The sequence below is a fragment of the Poecilia mexicana genome, unplaced genomic scaffold (assembly GCF_051168715.1).
Source record: "Poecilia mexicana isolate PSO_F unplaced genomic scaffold, ASM5116871v1 scaffold_19, whole genome shotgun sequence".
Taxonomy (NCBI): Eukaryota; Metazoa; Chordata; class Actinopteri; order Cyprinodontiformes; family Poeciliidae; genus Poecilia; species Poecilia mexicana.
Window position 1 is genome coordinate 11,038,248 of NW_028263388.1, and position 15,841 is coordinate 11,054,088.

The 15,841-nt window shown below is 38.9% G+C and overlaps 2 protein-coding genes across 2 annotated transcripts; both read left to right on the forward strand.

The window, feature by feature from the left end:
- Positions 1-274: 274 nt before the first annotated feature.
- On the forward strand, positions 275-1,149 carry LOC106915324 (uncharacterized). Its single transcript, XM_014982835.2, has 3 exons — positions 275-382; positions 452-507; positions 602-1,149. Exons 1-3 carry the CDS (start codon positions 360-362, stop codon positions 1,021-1,023), a joined length of 501 nt encoding a protein of 166 aa, XP_014838321.2. The 5' UTR covers positions 275-359; the 3' UTR covers positions 1,024-1,149.
- Positions 1,150-2,429: 1,280 nt separating this feature from the next.
- On the forward strand, positions 2,430-7,646 carry LOC106915325 (uncharacterized). Its single transcript, XM_014982839.2, has 3 exons — positions 2,430-3,048; positions 4,605-4,724; positions 5,092-7,646. Exons 1-3 carry the CDS (start codon positions 2,985-2,987, stop codon positions 6,624-6,626), a joined length of 1,719 nt encoding a protein of 572 aa, XP_014838325.2. The 5' UTR covers positions 2,430-2,984; the 3' UTR covers positions 6,627-7,646.
- Positions 7,647-15,841: the final 8,195 nt, after the last annotated feature.

Here is a 15,841-nt window from a genome sequence, read left to right on the forward strand (position 1 = left end):
CCTTATTAGAAAAATGAGCTGCACAAATACACAAAAGCTATGCAAAGTAAATGAACTCACTTTTAATGGTAGACCTAGTGTTTAATGTAAAAACCCTTCTGTGGCTTCAAGCTGTTTGTGTCACAATTGGAGAAAATAGACATTTTTATAAGCGTCTCTGATCGATCAAATAAAGGTTTGTAGATCTTAAGTGATTCCCATAAACAGCACTAATTAAACTGAGCAGAAGTCGTGGATCTGCAGGGCTTCAGGTGAGCATGATCAGAATGATTAAAGCAGCTGAGCCTCTAATATAAACTCAGCTGAAGCAGCAGAGTACTTGCAACACAAGGTTTTGTCTGCTCTTTGCAGAGAGCAACATGCAGCAGCAGTGTGTTTTTAGGTATGTTTTCCTCTATATGACCTCTTGTTAACGTTTCTATGTCTTCACTGAACTTTCATGTTTGAACAGGAATTCCTGGATTTGCCTGTTGTTCAGCTTTGGAGCCTGTGTTCCTGTCAGGAAAGGTAATGATGCATTTTTTTTTTCTTGTGAATGCCTCCACCTGAATAACTGTTATCTGAATATATATTTTTTCTTTTCTTTTTCCCCTCACCGCAGATCAAAGAGTCCCCCAAGCTGGCTCTACCACTAGTGTTGTTTCAGTTGATTTTGGCTCTGGTGGTACTGGGTCCAGTGCTGGCTTTAGGTCTGCTGTTGGTGTCTCCTCTGTTGTTGATGCTGGTTCTGATGTGGACTGTTCACCTGCAAAGGATGCACATATTTTTCAGATGATCGCTGACAGGCTGAGCCTGGACCCCCACAGAAGTCGTCCTCTCCTCCAGGCTCACTGGAGCGCTCCTCAGGGAATGGCTGCATCCCGCCCTGTGAACCCTTCATCCCTCATCATTCACAGCGAGTACCGGCAAGCAAGAGACTTCCCCTCTGACTCCAAATACACCCAGGATACATTTGACCACATCCCTGTACCTGGAGCCCCACAGCACCCAGGCAGTGGGTCTAAAGAGCACCAGAAGATCTGAGGTCCAGACTTCCTGCAGTGGACTACTCGACATCCTAATGTGATACTAACTTCTGTTTCCTGCAAGAAGCTACAGAATTGACTCTGAAAGATGATTTTGAAAATAAAACTTGATCTCACCTCTGTATTTTTTTTTCTCTTGCTCTGTTCAGTGAAAGTTAAGCATAGACCTTAAGGTTTATGCTTAAGTTATGAAGTTCTTGGTTGTGACCAGGTTTTTATTTTATTTTTTTTTAATGCATGGTATCTCAAACTCAAAAAATAACTAGGAGTCGAGTTAAACGTAGTTTCAAAAATCTGAGATGAGGTTTCTAAATGGTCAGGCAATAAGAAATTTGTGACCTGATTTCAACCATTGTTATGACAAGTTGGGTGAAATTTTAATTGGTCTGTACCTGTTTCCTGTACAAGCTTCAGATTAGTTCAAAGCCAACCTGAATCTTAGAAATTTGGTACAAAGCATCAATTTGGGAAATTAGAGCACAAATCCACTGACGGCAGAAAACTTGACTTGCCAACCAAGTTTTCACTTGGGTAAGTCAAGCTGACTTGCTGTTTCCACACCAAATTAACTTTCTGCTGCATGAATCTTGAAGCAGTGGGTATTGCATGCAAATGCATCTTGCAATATTTTGCACAGGTTTGAGGATGGCCACCCTTGTGATGTGGACACATTGTAAGCATATTTCAACTACAGTGCACTGATGAAGCATCTGGAGAGGGTTTTATTTCTCATTTTTCTTGTCGAGGAGTATGCAGCTAGATGAGGGACATTGGGAGATAAAGGGCAAGTTTTAATGCACATTTGCTCATGTGACAACTATAAATAGGACAATCAGATGCTAAGACAGTGACGGAGTTCAGTCTGTTCCATTAATGAAAGGAGACGTTCAATATAACATCTGAATATTTTCACAACTAAAATGTGCATAATTTTAACATATAGCAATGACTAAAACTATTATGGAAAATAATGTAATAAGATCACTTTGCTTCAAAGTGAGTTGTTGTGGGCATGTGCATTAGGAGAAAATATCAGCTCAGATCTCATCTGCCCTGTGGCTTAAAGTGATTCCAGCAGCTCACTCTGCTGCTGCATATTTCTGCCCAAAACATGCAGGGAATTTAAGTTTATATTGTTCATTTGTAAATGGTATTATGCATTCTTCCTTTGAATAAGTGCAGAGAGTGATCAATCTATTGTTTCAGTAATAACATTTATGGTGCTGGTTTCTCCTGTACAGGAGAAGCTTTGTCTTGTTAGCTGTGTGGTGGGTGGAAGATTAAAAAATTAAAAAAGCAGCATTAAAAATATTTTGTTTGGATTCAAGTTCTGTATTATTGAGTTTAAAACACAATCATTCAAATAGGCATGATATTTTATTAGAAATACTGCATATTTTATTTAGATTACAAAATATCCAGTTTAACGATAAAATGTGTGTGGGTGTTAGCAGACAAGACAGCAAAAAAGGAAAATACAAAAATCCACCAGCTTTATAGTAAAAACAAGGAAAAAATTTTGTATTTTATACACTTCTTAAAATACAAAATCATAATACAGGGAAATGTGATCAATGTGGAATGGATGAAACCAAAGAACGAGTTATAGTAGACTGTTATAAATTTAAGAGAGAAGATATGAGAAGATAGTCTGAAAAAATTAAGTAAAAGTTCAGATACACTCAAAATTAACTGGAAACATATACAACTCAATTTTTTAAGGAAAGAAAAAAAATGTAGAAATTATACAAGTGATTCACACTTCATACCAGTAGGTGGCGGTAAGGCACATCTTCGGTTTTCTTGCCAACCGCCGAGAAAAAAACAAAAAAAAAAAGCAGAAGAGCATTTTGAATCTACCGGATGTCGGTGTCTTATGTGTGAGCCTTTCGATTCTCAGTCTAATATAGTTTTCCATCACAGCAAAAACATCAGAGGCGTGAGAGGACCAGGATTACAATGGAAAGCTGCAGGTCTGGAAAACAGTGTAGCTACGTTGACTCTGTGAAGGAAGAGAGTGAAGGTAAATCACTAAATCTACGCATTAGATTTAGATTTGATCATTAGAATCGATGGAAGCATGAAGTAAACAGGAAATAGCTGTTTACTGGGGTGCTCTGGCGTCAAATATGTATTCTGAGACCTACAACGACAGACATAAACAGCCAGATGTCGCCAGGGGTCCGTTTCAGGAAGCGGAATTGGTGAACACTTCAAGAAACTTCAGGGGTAATGCTGCGTTCCAGTTGCACTCGAAACTGGGAAAGTCCGACTTCCCAGTCGCCCTCGGAGGTCGGATTTTCCACTGAGAAACTGGGAGCGACTCCCACTATCCGTAGTTACTATTTGTGAGGTGGATTTCTCGTTTTTCAATATGGCCGGTCCTCGCATCAACAACAGTAAGCTGTGGTGGAAACATGCTTATTTGACAAGACACGCATGTAGAAGTGCGTCTAAAATCAATGTTACATGTACCGCCTGCAACTGTAAGCTGGAGAAATTAAAAGTAGTGTTTGTAACAGCTATTGCAAACAGACGTTCATGGGCGTCGCCATGTTGAAATTCCGACTTCTTAACAAGATTGCGGTTACCTCGTGTGTGACGTAAAAGCCACCTCCGAGTTCCCACTTCCCAGGTAACTGGAATGCAGCATAAGTTTGGACATACCCTGGGTATTTGGTTTCAAGAAGCCAGCACCGGCTGCCTTTAGCAGTGTGATGAATTTTTACAGGCACACCTTGAACATCATATAACTTTTTTTTTTTTAAATCAAGCTTCTGAAAAATCTAATTGGGAAGTCTTTTGTTGGAGGGGATACACATTAATTACTTAAAACCTATAGTTCTGTATTGCCAATTTTGATAGGATCAATCCTCCATTCCCTAAATGATCTTCTTAAAACTAGTTGATGTAATTCTAAACAATTATTCAGGAAAGAGATTAACCACAGATGGGGGTGGGGGGCAAAGAGACTGAGGCAAGAGACAAGAATGAGGCACCACTAGGATTAATGATGCAACCTAATGATAGTGAAAGAGCAACAAAATGGAGAAATGGAATTGGTTTAAATTATATCTGATGCTGGCTCAGCAAAGAGAGGTCATGTGAGTAATTTAACCATTTTTTTCTTCCCTTTTCAACAAATTTGTTACAATGGAGGGAGATGCAACTGAGAAAGATGAGAACAACAAAAGACACAAGAGCCACAGATGCAGCTATGATGACAGATAGAAAAGAAGATTAAAAGGAACAGATCTATAGTTAATCTCAATTTCTTCCTGAATAGCTTTCCCTGCCTACAAGTATGTTTTTCCTGTTAGCCCCGAGTTATCAGGTGGAAGAGATGAAGCAGAGGAAACCAAAGGGGTAAAGAGACAAGAGAGAGCAGCTGAAATGACAACTAGGAAGGTAGTTGAACAGTGGAAAAGTTAGAGCTGGGAGTTACACAATATAAGTAAGACCTGTGGTCAAGTTCACGAACACTAATCCCCTAAACATCAAAATGTGGAAAAAAGTAATTTCTACAATACACATATCTTGGAGTGAAATGTAAACAATATGTTTTTGTGTTTCCTGCAGAAGAGCAGCAGCCGTTGGTGATTAAAGAAGAGGTTCCTGATCTGAGCAGTTCCAGTTTGGACCAGCAGAACCTCAGACCTCCTTTACTGGTTTTAAACAAACTTCAGTCCGGGAGAAAAGGTTGTTTGTCTTATGCTGAGTATGTCTGTGTATACCCTTTATTTCTAAAAAAGCAAGTTTAATTCAAAATGAAATTAAGACTTTTGCTTCTAACGTGGACACAGTAAAGTTATTCTGGTTTTAAATTTCAAGCGGTTTTACAAGTTGCTGAAAAATCTGAGCCAGTTTACTACGTTAAATTGTCCATCTTTCTACTCATTGGTCCAATAGTTTGTGGAGGTTCCAGGTTACGGAATTGTCAGCATATTTTCATGCTTTTGCATGTTTTATAGGCACAACAATTCTACCATAAAACCTTGTTTTTGTTTTTCACAATAAACAGACTTTGGTAGAAAATCTAACCAAGAGGTCTATGTGTTTGCTCCAGGAAGTCAGCAACTGTGGGTGGTTAAAGAAGAGGTTCCCGATCTCAGCATTTCCAGTTTGGACCAGCAGAACCTCACATCTTTCCAGGTGAAGAAGGAAGAAGAGGAACAGTGGATCAGTCAGGAGGTAGAGCAGCTTACTGTGAAGAATGAGAAAGAAGAGAAGCCTCAATTGTCAAAAGTTCATCGCATCAAAAGTGAAGACAGCAGAGAGACAGAAGCTCCAACCAGCAGCTCAGCTGCAAAGGTGAAGACAGAACCTGATGGAGAGATCAGTGGAGGACCAGAACCCAACAGAGAGCCGGATCCAAGTACTTATTTACAGCCAAATACTGAAGAAAGTTATTCAGCCTCTTTTGAGACTGAAGTCAGTGATGACAGCGAAGATGATAATCTATCAGGTTCTGGATCTGAAAATGAAGACAGTGATGAAGATTGGAGGGAACCCAGAACACGTCAGTCTGGTGTAAACAGCAAAGTGGGAAGTAAAGCTGCTGAAAAAACCTTCAACTGCACTGACCACTTTAAACAGTTTGTGAGGAAGCAGATGTTCCAGAAACATATGGCAGGTCATTCAGGAGAAAAGTCTTCCAGCTGCTCGGTTGAGAAGAATCACTCTAGAGGGAAGCAAAACAGTGATACGAAGATGGGACTCGAACCAGGCAGAAAATCATTTTCTTGTGACGATTGTGGTAAAACATTTCAGAAACTAGGTGCTCTTAAATGTCATGTGAGAATCTATCGCTGTGAAAAATCAACTGTTTGTGAAGATTGCGGCAAAATCTTTCACAGTCGGTGTCATTTGAAAACTCACCATAGACCCCACACGGGAGAAAGACCCTTTGTCTGTGATAAATGTGGCAAAAGGTTTACCCGGAAGCCCGGCCTTCAAGTTCACATGACTTGCCACACAGGAGAGAAACCATTTCAGTGTGAGGTATGTGATAAGAAGTTTACCTCAAATGGATCTCTGACGGCCCACATGACAATCCATAAAGGGGAAAAACCATTTAGGTGCACCGACTGTGGCAGATGCTTCAGACTTAAGGATGTTCTAAAAAGCCACATGATAACCCACTCAAATTTAAAACCGTTTGTCTGTGGGTATTGTGGCGCCACTTTTACACGGAAACAAAGTTTACTCCTGCATGTTAGACTCCACACTGGGGAGAATCAGTTGTCATGTGATCAATGTGATAAAAAGTTTGTGCTTAAGAGTCGCCTTGTTAAACATATGCAGATTCATCAGAAGGAGGAGAAAGTGGTGGCCGGGAAGGGAAACTTCGCTTGTGAGGAATGTGGAAGAAGGTTTGTCCAGAAGCGGTATCTAAAAAGTCACATGCTTATGCACACAGGAGAGAAACCATTTAGTTGCGATCTGTGTTTTAAGTTGTTTACACGAGCGGAAAATCTGAGGAATCACAAACTGAGGATTCACAGTAAACAGAGATTTCATACTGAGAATTCGTTTGGAAAGACTTTCTGTACAAACGCCACAGCAGTTCAGATTATTTTGCTTCCTTTTGACCAAGATTAGCTTTGACATGTTGAGTTTGACATCATCTCTTTGCTTCATCGTGAGCAGAGCAGTGTCTGGTATTAGCAAATAATGGGGAAAACGGCCTCTGTTCTGTCATAAAATGATTTTGGCAGCTCATTGTCCCGATATGTCTGGCCGAGCATCTAGTGAATTTTAATTTTATTGTGTTCATTTATATTCTGTATAAAAAATAAAAAATGAATTTATTGTTTCAGTAAGGTGTATGAAGCACAAAATGTTACAAGAAATGTAGAATAATTGCCTTATTTTTACATTTATTTTATGTCTTTTTTTGTTCTAAGTAGAGGTCTTGGTCAGTAAAGTGTCTGGCTGACATGATGTAAGGATTCATACCAGAAGAGTCGATATTTTTGTTAACAGTTGAGCATCGTTGGCCTCTAGGCTCATTTATGGAAAAACACAACTGAGGTCATACACACAGGAGAAATCACGGTAACAAAGATAAAAATTCTGTTTTATACACAATCTTCTGTGAAAAGTTGTCAATGAATTTGTCCGTAGTGGATCTTGATGTGCTGACTCAAGGCTTATAAATCGGTTATTGAATGGATTTTATGTAAAAATAAATAAATAAATAAATCCATTCAACAGTTATCGGTTACCAGTGCATATTTTCAAACCAGATTTTCTTTACAATCAGTTTCATATGAATATACTTGGATACAGCACTCTGAATAAACAGCTTCTTTAGCAGTGACTTTTTGTGGTTTACCCTCCCTGTGGATGGTTTCAATGTTTGTTTTTTTTGAACATCTGTTCAGTCAGCAGTCCTCCCTGTGATTGTGTAGCTCACTGACTCAGACTGAGGATCCATTTAGAGGCTCAGGAAACCTTTGTGGATGGTTGTCAAGTTAATTCAGTGATTAGAGTGTGACACAACGAATTTTCAATATTGAAATGTTTTTCTACTTTTCGGAGACACTGAGTTTTGTGTTTTCGTGATCTGTAAGCCATAAATGTAACAATTACAAGAAATAAAGGATTGAAAAACTTCAATCTGTGTAAGAAATCTAGATAATAAAAGTATCACTCTCTGAAATAACAGTCAAAATATTAAACTCCTGAAAGATATGTTAACGTTCTTTTAGATGTAGCTGTACATATGTCTCAGTTTTTAGTCCAGTCCCCTTTAACTCCTGTTATGTTCGTTTCTGAGGTACAGCAATAATGTTCCTGGGTCAATTTGACCCTTGGAGTGTTTAATCATGCAATAGTGTCAGAAACCAAAACATTTTTGTATCTGATTTTCAACTCCAATACTAACCATTTCAATCAATATTTGTGCAATGATTTTTTTTTGTCATTTAATTTTTTTTATACCCACTAAAAAAACCTAGACACAAAAAAAAATAAAATATCCTTGAAATTGACTTTTTGTAGATTTTTTTTTATATTACATTTTTTGTTTATTTGTTTTCAAGGGGTGACGTTTATAATGAACTTGAGACACATATTCTTTTCTGGGTCAAATTGACCCGCTGATTAAAATCAAGACAAATGAGTCATGCAGAGAGTATTTATGTTTTCCACCCACTTGTGCTGAGTGTCCACTCAGTGTGTCTAGAGTTTGACCACTGGAACAAAAAAGATTTTTTTTTAAAACGGGTCAATTTGACCCGCAACAAAACAGGGGGGTTAAGAAAATCTGAATGTTGTAGGATCTTACATTTCTTTTTTTTTTTTTTTTTTTTTTTTTTTTTTTTTTTTATTTCTAATTTTTAACAAAACAATGAGCACCATACATAGATATTCAAGTTATACTTGAGACAATACTTTGGAGAATAAGCATAAACTAATAAATAACAAGACAAGAACCAAAAATAAAACAAGACATACACAAACAAAAATCCAGCAATTAATTTCATAAACACATGGATAAAAAGTAGATAATTCAAAAATAAACAAGCAGAAAATAAAATATAAATTCAACAGAAAACAACTAAAATGGGGCACTTAAAGGGCTTAATGTATTCTGTGCTACTAAAATTGTTATAAAACTTGGATACAGGGTGTATGTCATTACAACTGGTAAGTAAGGGGAGCACCACTCATGGGGTCACATCGAGTGTCAAAGACCTAACATGGTCCAGAAACGGTGACCAGATTCTTGAAAATGTGATTTCAGAGCCTTTGACTGTATGTCTAATTTTTTCCAGTTTCATGAACGAAAGGGCATCTTTTATCCAATGAGAATGTGAGGGTGGGAGAGGATTCTTCCAGTGCATCAGTATGATACGTCTAGCCAGTAGCGTGAGGAAGGCCACAAGGTCAGCATGATGCGGTGGCAGTGACTGGTTTTTGGGGAGAACCCCGAATAAAGCAGTGAGTGGAGCAGGCTGTAGTGTGGTCGAGGTGATTACAGAAAGTGAGTCAAAAACAGATTCCCAAAATTGAAATAGGGAGGAACAGCTCCAAAACATATGACTGAGAGTGGCTGGGCCCACACCACACTTCACACAGCTTGAATCCACATCTGGAAAGATTTGAGCCAGTTTGCTTTTGGACCAGTGTGCTCTGTGGACAACTTTACACTGAATAATTCTATGTCGGGCACAAATTGATGAAGTGTGAATGCGTTCTAGAATGGTTTGCCACATTTCATTATCAATCTCTGTGTTAAGATCATCAGACCAAGTAGCTTGAAGTTGGCCAGGCCCAGGAGTCACATTGGACGTTAAGAGGTTGTATATTTTCGATATAGTACCCTTTGGAGAGGGACTAATTTCTAGTAGTTGATCAACCATATTGGGGGCAGGAATTATTGGAAAACCTGGGAAACGATGACGAATAAAGTCCCTAACTTGTAGAAATCTAAAAAAATGGACAGTTGGCAAGTTAAAATTTGAAGATAATTGAGCAAATGAGGCAAAAGTACCATCCAAGTATAGATCTTTCAGAGAAGAAAGCCCATGGCTTTTCCAAACTGAAAAAGTTTTATCAATGAGTGAAGGTGGAAATAGAGGATTAGAGTTTAGTGGTGATAAAAGAGGTATTCTCTGGATCCCAAGATGGTGCCTAATCTGAGCCCATATTCTAAGGCAGTTCCTAACAATTATATTGTTAGTGTAAGTTATGGGAGATGTTGCACACGGAAGGCATAAAAGAGAGTACAAGGAAGCAGAGCTACATGAGGCCTCTTCTATTGGTAACCATTTGGGAGTCTCGCAGTTCGCATTGCACCAAAATAACATTGTACGAATATTAATAGACCAATAATAGCATAAGAAATTTGGTGTGGCAAGCCCTCCCATTTCCTTACTTTTCTGTAGGATACTCTTTCGTATTCTAGGAGGTTTTCTGTTCCATATGAACTGAAAAACTGAAGCATCAAGTGTCCTAAAAAATTTTTTGGGGATAAATACTGGTAAACACTGGAAGAGGTACAAGAATTTCGGCAAAACATTCATCTTGATACAGCTGATCCTGCCTGCTAAAGAAAGTGGCAGCATGGACCAGCGCTGAAAGTCCTGGGTCAGCTGGTCAAGTAAGGGAGTAGAATTAACTTTAAAAAGTTGTGAATAATTCTTAGTTACGTGGATTCCCAGGTACTTGAATGCTTGCAGAGAGATCTTGAATGGTAAGCTAGTGAGTGGGTAGGCCGTAGCTGCATCATTAATTGGAAATAGTTCACTTTTATTAAAGTTCAATTTATATCCAGATATTCTTCCAAACTTTTCAAGCAGGTCTAATACTGGAGGCATTGAGGTCTCTGGGTCTGAGAGAAAGAGTAACAGGTCATCAGCATATAAAGAGACTTGATGGTTCAGACCACCTCTTGTGATGCCGTGCATTGGACTGGATCTAATGGCTGCAGCTAGAGGCTCTATAGCAATTGCAAACAAAAGAGGGGAGAGTGGACAGCCCTGTCGGGTTCCACGGCCAAGGTGAAAATATTCTGAGTGGTCATTGTTTGTGCGAACTTTGGCTAACGGAGAAGTATATAACAGTTTGATCCAGGAAACAAAGGAACAGCCAAAACCAAAACGTCGTAAGGTGTAAAACAAATAGGGCCACTCTACTCGATCAAAAGCTTTTTCGGCATCCATTGAGATAATCACTTCTGGGGTATCAGCTGATGTAGGTGAATATATTATATTTAGCAACCGCCTAATATTATGAAAGGAGTGTCTGTTTTTAATAAAGCCTGTCTGGTCAGGGTTGATGATTTTGGTCATGATTACCTCCAGACGTTTTGCCAACATTTTTGCCAAAATCTTGACATCTGTACAGAGCAATGAAATTGGCCGGTAGTTGTTGCAGACTCGTGGATCTTTATCTTTCTTTAGGATAAGGGAGATAGTAGCTTGTCGCATTGTGAGAGGGAGAACACCAAATTCATATGCTTCTTTAAGCGTGTTAAGCAGAAGGGGAGATAGTTTGTCTGAGAAGACCTTATAGAATTCCGATGGAAAGCCATCAGGTCCAGGGCATTTTCCACTCTGCAATGATAATATAGCACTCTTGACCTCAGCGAGCGTAAAGGGTTTGTCTAAGTCAGAGGCTGTTTCTGGATCAATTGTAGGGATAGAAAAATTATCAAAGAAACTTTCATAATGAGCTTGATCGGGTGAACACTCTGAAGTGTATAAAGTGGAGTAGAAGTCTCTAAACTGATTGTTAATAGTTTGTGGATTAATAGAGGTCCCGTTGGGGATGTTAATTTCAGCGATGTGCTGGTTTGAAGCTCTCTGCCGAATCTGATGAGCAAGAATTTTGCTGGGCTTCTCACCAAACTCATAATAACTGTAACGGTTTTTTAGTAATAGTGCTGCAGCTGCGTCAGAGGCTAGAGTGTCAAATTCAGCCTTTTTTATCAACAAACTTTTTATAAGGTCTGGAGCAGGGGACTCTGCACATTTTGTTTGCAGGTCAGATATATCACTAGATAGAATAAGACTTTTTTGTGTGGTTGTTTTTCTAAGATATGCTGAGTAAGCTATTATCTCCCCCCGTAAATATGCCTTACATGTCTCCCAAACTGTTGCTGCAGATACCTCTGGAGTAACATTAGAGGAGACAAACAGGTCTAAACGGTCATTCAAAGTTTTGACAAAAACAGGATCACTGAGTAAGACTGAATTAAAACGCCACGGAGGCCGCGAAGCAGGTCTACCCGGGAGAGAGAGATCCAAGATGACAGGAGAATGGTCTGAGATTACGATGGGATTATAGCAACATGACCTAACTGAGGAGAGCAGTTTGTTATCCAGAAGAAAGAAGTCAATTCTAGAGAAAGTAGAATGCACTGGGGAGAAAAAGGAAAATTTTCTGGTGTTAGGGTTGAAATAACGCCAAACGTCTGAGACGGCATATTGCTGCATAAATGTATGTAAAACTTTGGAAGACTTAGAGACTGAATATGACTTGCTTGAGGAACGGTCAAGCAAAGGGTCAAGGCAGCAGTTAAAGTCACCTCCAAGAATGAGCTGGCTATTATTTAGATCAGGAAGTGAGAAGAAAATGTTTCTGAAAAAATCCTCATCATCCCAATTCGGACCATATATGTTTACTAATGCCAAATTGCTACTGCTAATTCTTCCCAGGACAATAATATAACGGCCGTTAGGGTCGGATATGACTTTGGTCACAGAGAGGGGAACAGATTTATGTATTAGAATAGCAACCCCACGTGCCTTGCTATTAAATGATGAATGATGCACCTGGCCAACCCACCCACCACGAAGCCTCAGCTGGTCTGACAGTTTTAAATGTGTTTCCTGTAGGAAAGCAATTCTTGTGTTTAAGTGTTTTAGATGATTAAATACTTTTTTACGCTTTATAGGAGAGTTCAACCCTTTAACATTCCAACTGACAAATCTTAACGAATCCCCTGGTGCCAATGGGGCGTCAGTACTTGGCATAGTACCCTAAGTGTGATAGGTATGAAAATGACAGTGAGCTTTGAACTGTAGCACGTATGTAATGAGTAGCACTAATACATGCAAATAAGGAAGACCCGCAAAACACACATATAAAAAGAGGAAAGAAAAAACAATGAAAATAAAAATGGGAAAAAAATGGTGTCGCAAAAGGCAGGCACCAGGACTCTGATAAACCTATCAGCATATTTTAAAACTTCCTTTTTCCTAAATCCCAACTCCCTGCAACTGCATTGTGGAAAAACGGATAGATTAGAACCCCACTCCTTATAACTTAGAGTGATCAAGCTGTGTATATGTAACGTAAATACAGTATTATTTACTAACAAATGGGCCGAACAAGCCGCACTGAATTAGGGAAATAATTCAACGCAATTGAATAAAGAAAAGAAACCAATGTTAGATTTTCAAGGCAACAAAGAATGTGGATTTTTTTTTTTTTTTTTTTAATCCTGACCCAAATCCTGGACGAATTTAGCCGCATCAGCGGCCGACGGGAGCCACTTCTTATCTCCGTTCGGGAGTGTGATGCGCAACTTCGCAGGAAATAGCAACGCCGGCTTATATCCTCGCTTGTACAGTTCAGTCATGGCACCACTGTATTCGCCGCGCTGTTTCACAACCTCTGGACTATAGTCATCATAGAAGCGGATCCTATGCCCCTGATAAGACAGTGCGCCCCTCTTGCGGGCTTCACGGATAATCAGGTCTTTCTCTTGGAACCTATGGAAGCGCAGGATGACAGGGCGAGGACGGGATCCCGGGGCGGGCTTGGGGGCGAGGGTGCGGTGCGCTCGATCTATCTCAGGAAGGGAAGGGAGCGTATCTTTACCGAAGACTTCAGTCAAAAGCTTTGAGAAGAACGAGGATGGCCGGGGACCTTCTATATCTTCTGGTAAGCCGACAATGCGAATGTTTTGGCGCCTGCTGCGCCCCTCCAGATCCACCACCTTAGCTCTCAGTGTCTCATTTTCTTTTTGAAGATTAGCACACACCTTCTCCACCTGCAGTAAGCGCGCGTCAGAGGCAGTTGCATTATCTTCCAAAGAGCAAATACGCTGACCGTGATCTGTCATAGTAGAGTTGATGCTGTCCAGTGTGGAGTTCAGAGACTCAAAAGACAACTTGAACTCCGCAGACAGGGCCTCTTTATGACTGCTAAGGAGCGAGCTAATGTCCGCGAATGTTATGCTAGCAGTAGCCGGCGGCGCATCTCTTTCTCGTTCAGAGGATTTTCCTTTGGCCTTCGACATGACGAGGTAAGTTTGAAAGAAATGTTAACAACAGCAACAAAAAATAATTTAATCTTTACAAAGGAGATGGGGTTCTGAAGAGGTATAAAAAGCACAGATGTAGCAGCAGTCCAAGTGTCCGTCTACTCCTCACGCATTCCACCCGGAAGTCTCCATGTTGTAGGATCTTAATAAGTCCATCAGATGGCAGCAGTGAGACACAAGGCAGCGTGTGGCTGTGAAGATGCCTGATCAAAATCCTGCGGTCCTTAATGTGAATCGAATCACAACACAAAACCGGAAAACTACTTGTTAATTGCTTTAACATCAAGTATATGTAATGTAATAGAAAAATGATTAATAATAGATTAATCATGATTTTGAAAGGAGAGGAATACCGATGATCTAACATTGTGTTTAGAGCATGAAATCAACAGAGCACAAGTTAACAAAATTTAAAATATATATTGCAACTGCATTATTGAGTTTAAAACATAATAATTCAGAGAGTAGGACCGATATTTTATTAGACATACTACATACTTTATTTGGAATAGATAATATTGGGTTTAACAATAACATTTGTGTGGGTACCACATAAAAGTTATTTCATTTGAGTAAAGTGAAATGAAAGTGCAGACAACATGGCAAAAAAAAGAAGAGTCAAAATACCATCTGCAGTTTCATACTAAAAACAAGCAAATCAGAGGAGGAAATGTCATTAAACTAAATCCAAAGAAATAATTGGAAATAAGGTGAGATGAAAAAATAAATAGTTTTATAAAATCCAAAAGGCAGTAGGTGAAATTAGAACTGGGAGAAGAAATACAAAGGATGAGAGGGTAATAAGAGTAAGACTTGGATATGCAGTATTTAAAACTATATTTTTAAAATTTAAAAGCACAATACAGGGAAATGTAATGGAAGAAACCATAGAACATTTTAGACTGTCATAATGATTTATAGAGAGGGTTTGAAAAAGTAAGGAAAAGTTTAGTATATTAGTAAAACTAAAAAAGAACTTATAAGTCGTCATTTGATTTTTAAAGAAAACAAAATTGATTCTTGGTATTTGAACATAGCTTTTTGTTTTTGTTTTTTCTGTGTAAATTATACAGTGAAAAAAACCACACTCTGTACCAATAGCTCACAGTAATGAACAATTCAAAGGTTTTCTTTCCATCTGCTGTAAGAACAACTTGGGTCCACTGGGTTTTGTATGAGTGTGAGTTTTTGATTCACAGTCTATTTAACCTAGTAATGGTGAAACCGACGGTTCCTGAATCACTGAGCCACTTTGAAACAGTTGCTCAGAAAATGGCCTATTATTTTGAAGCGCTTGATACACTAAAATAGCAACATTTAGTGGTTCAATGTACTAAAGTTGATGTGAATTAGGTTGATAACTTAATTTAAATCATGAGTTTGTGCTTCATTCATACCATTTTCATTCAAGCTCATGTTCTCCAGTGAAACATGGAGAACATGGTTTCATTGTTCTTATAGAGGAATTTAAAGGTGCTAAACTCATGAAATACATAAATAAAGAAACAATACACAAACTCCATTCTCTCCGGCTCATAGACAAACAGGAAGACATTTAATGCACATCTGCGGATTCACACATTACATTTTCATCGTCTCATTTTCATCATCTCAGAATCCAAACCAGTCTCTTACTTCTGACATCAAGTTTTTATACCATTCCAGCCCTACTGTTGTGTATTGGAAAGCTTTGACCAATGGCGTTACCGAACCTCGCTTGCATAGCAATTCTGGCTCCGTCTTACACTGGATGTGTGTTGGAAGTTCCGAGAATTAAAGGCTGACCTCCTGGAAATCAATTCTGCTCCATCAGAAGAACTATTAGTCAAGTTGTTAGTTCTTTATCTGTCCAAACAAAGATTCTTTCCCAGTCCTGGCCGACTTCTTCGCACGCAAGCAGGAAAATACGTTTTCCAGAAGTTTCTTGCACAAGAACTTAACCTTTCCTTCTTTGGTTTTATAATATATACAACATATATATATATTATAATTATAATATATACAACATATATATATATATATTATAATTATAATA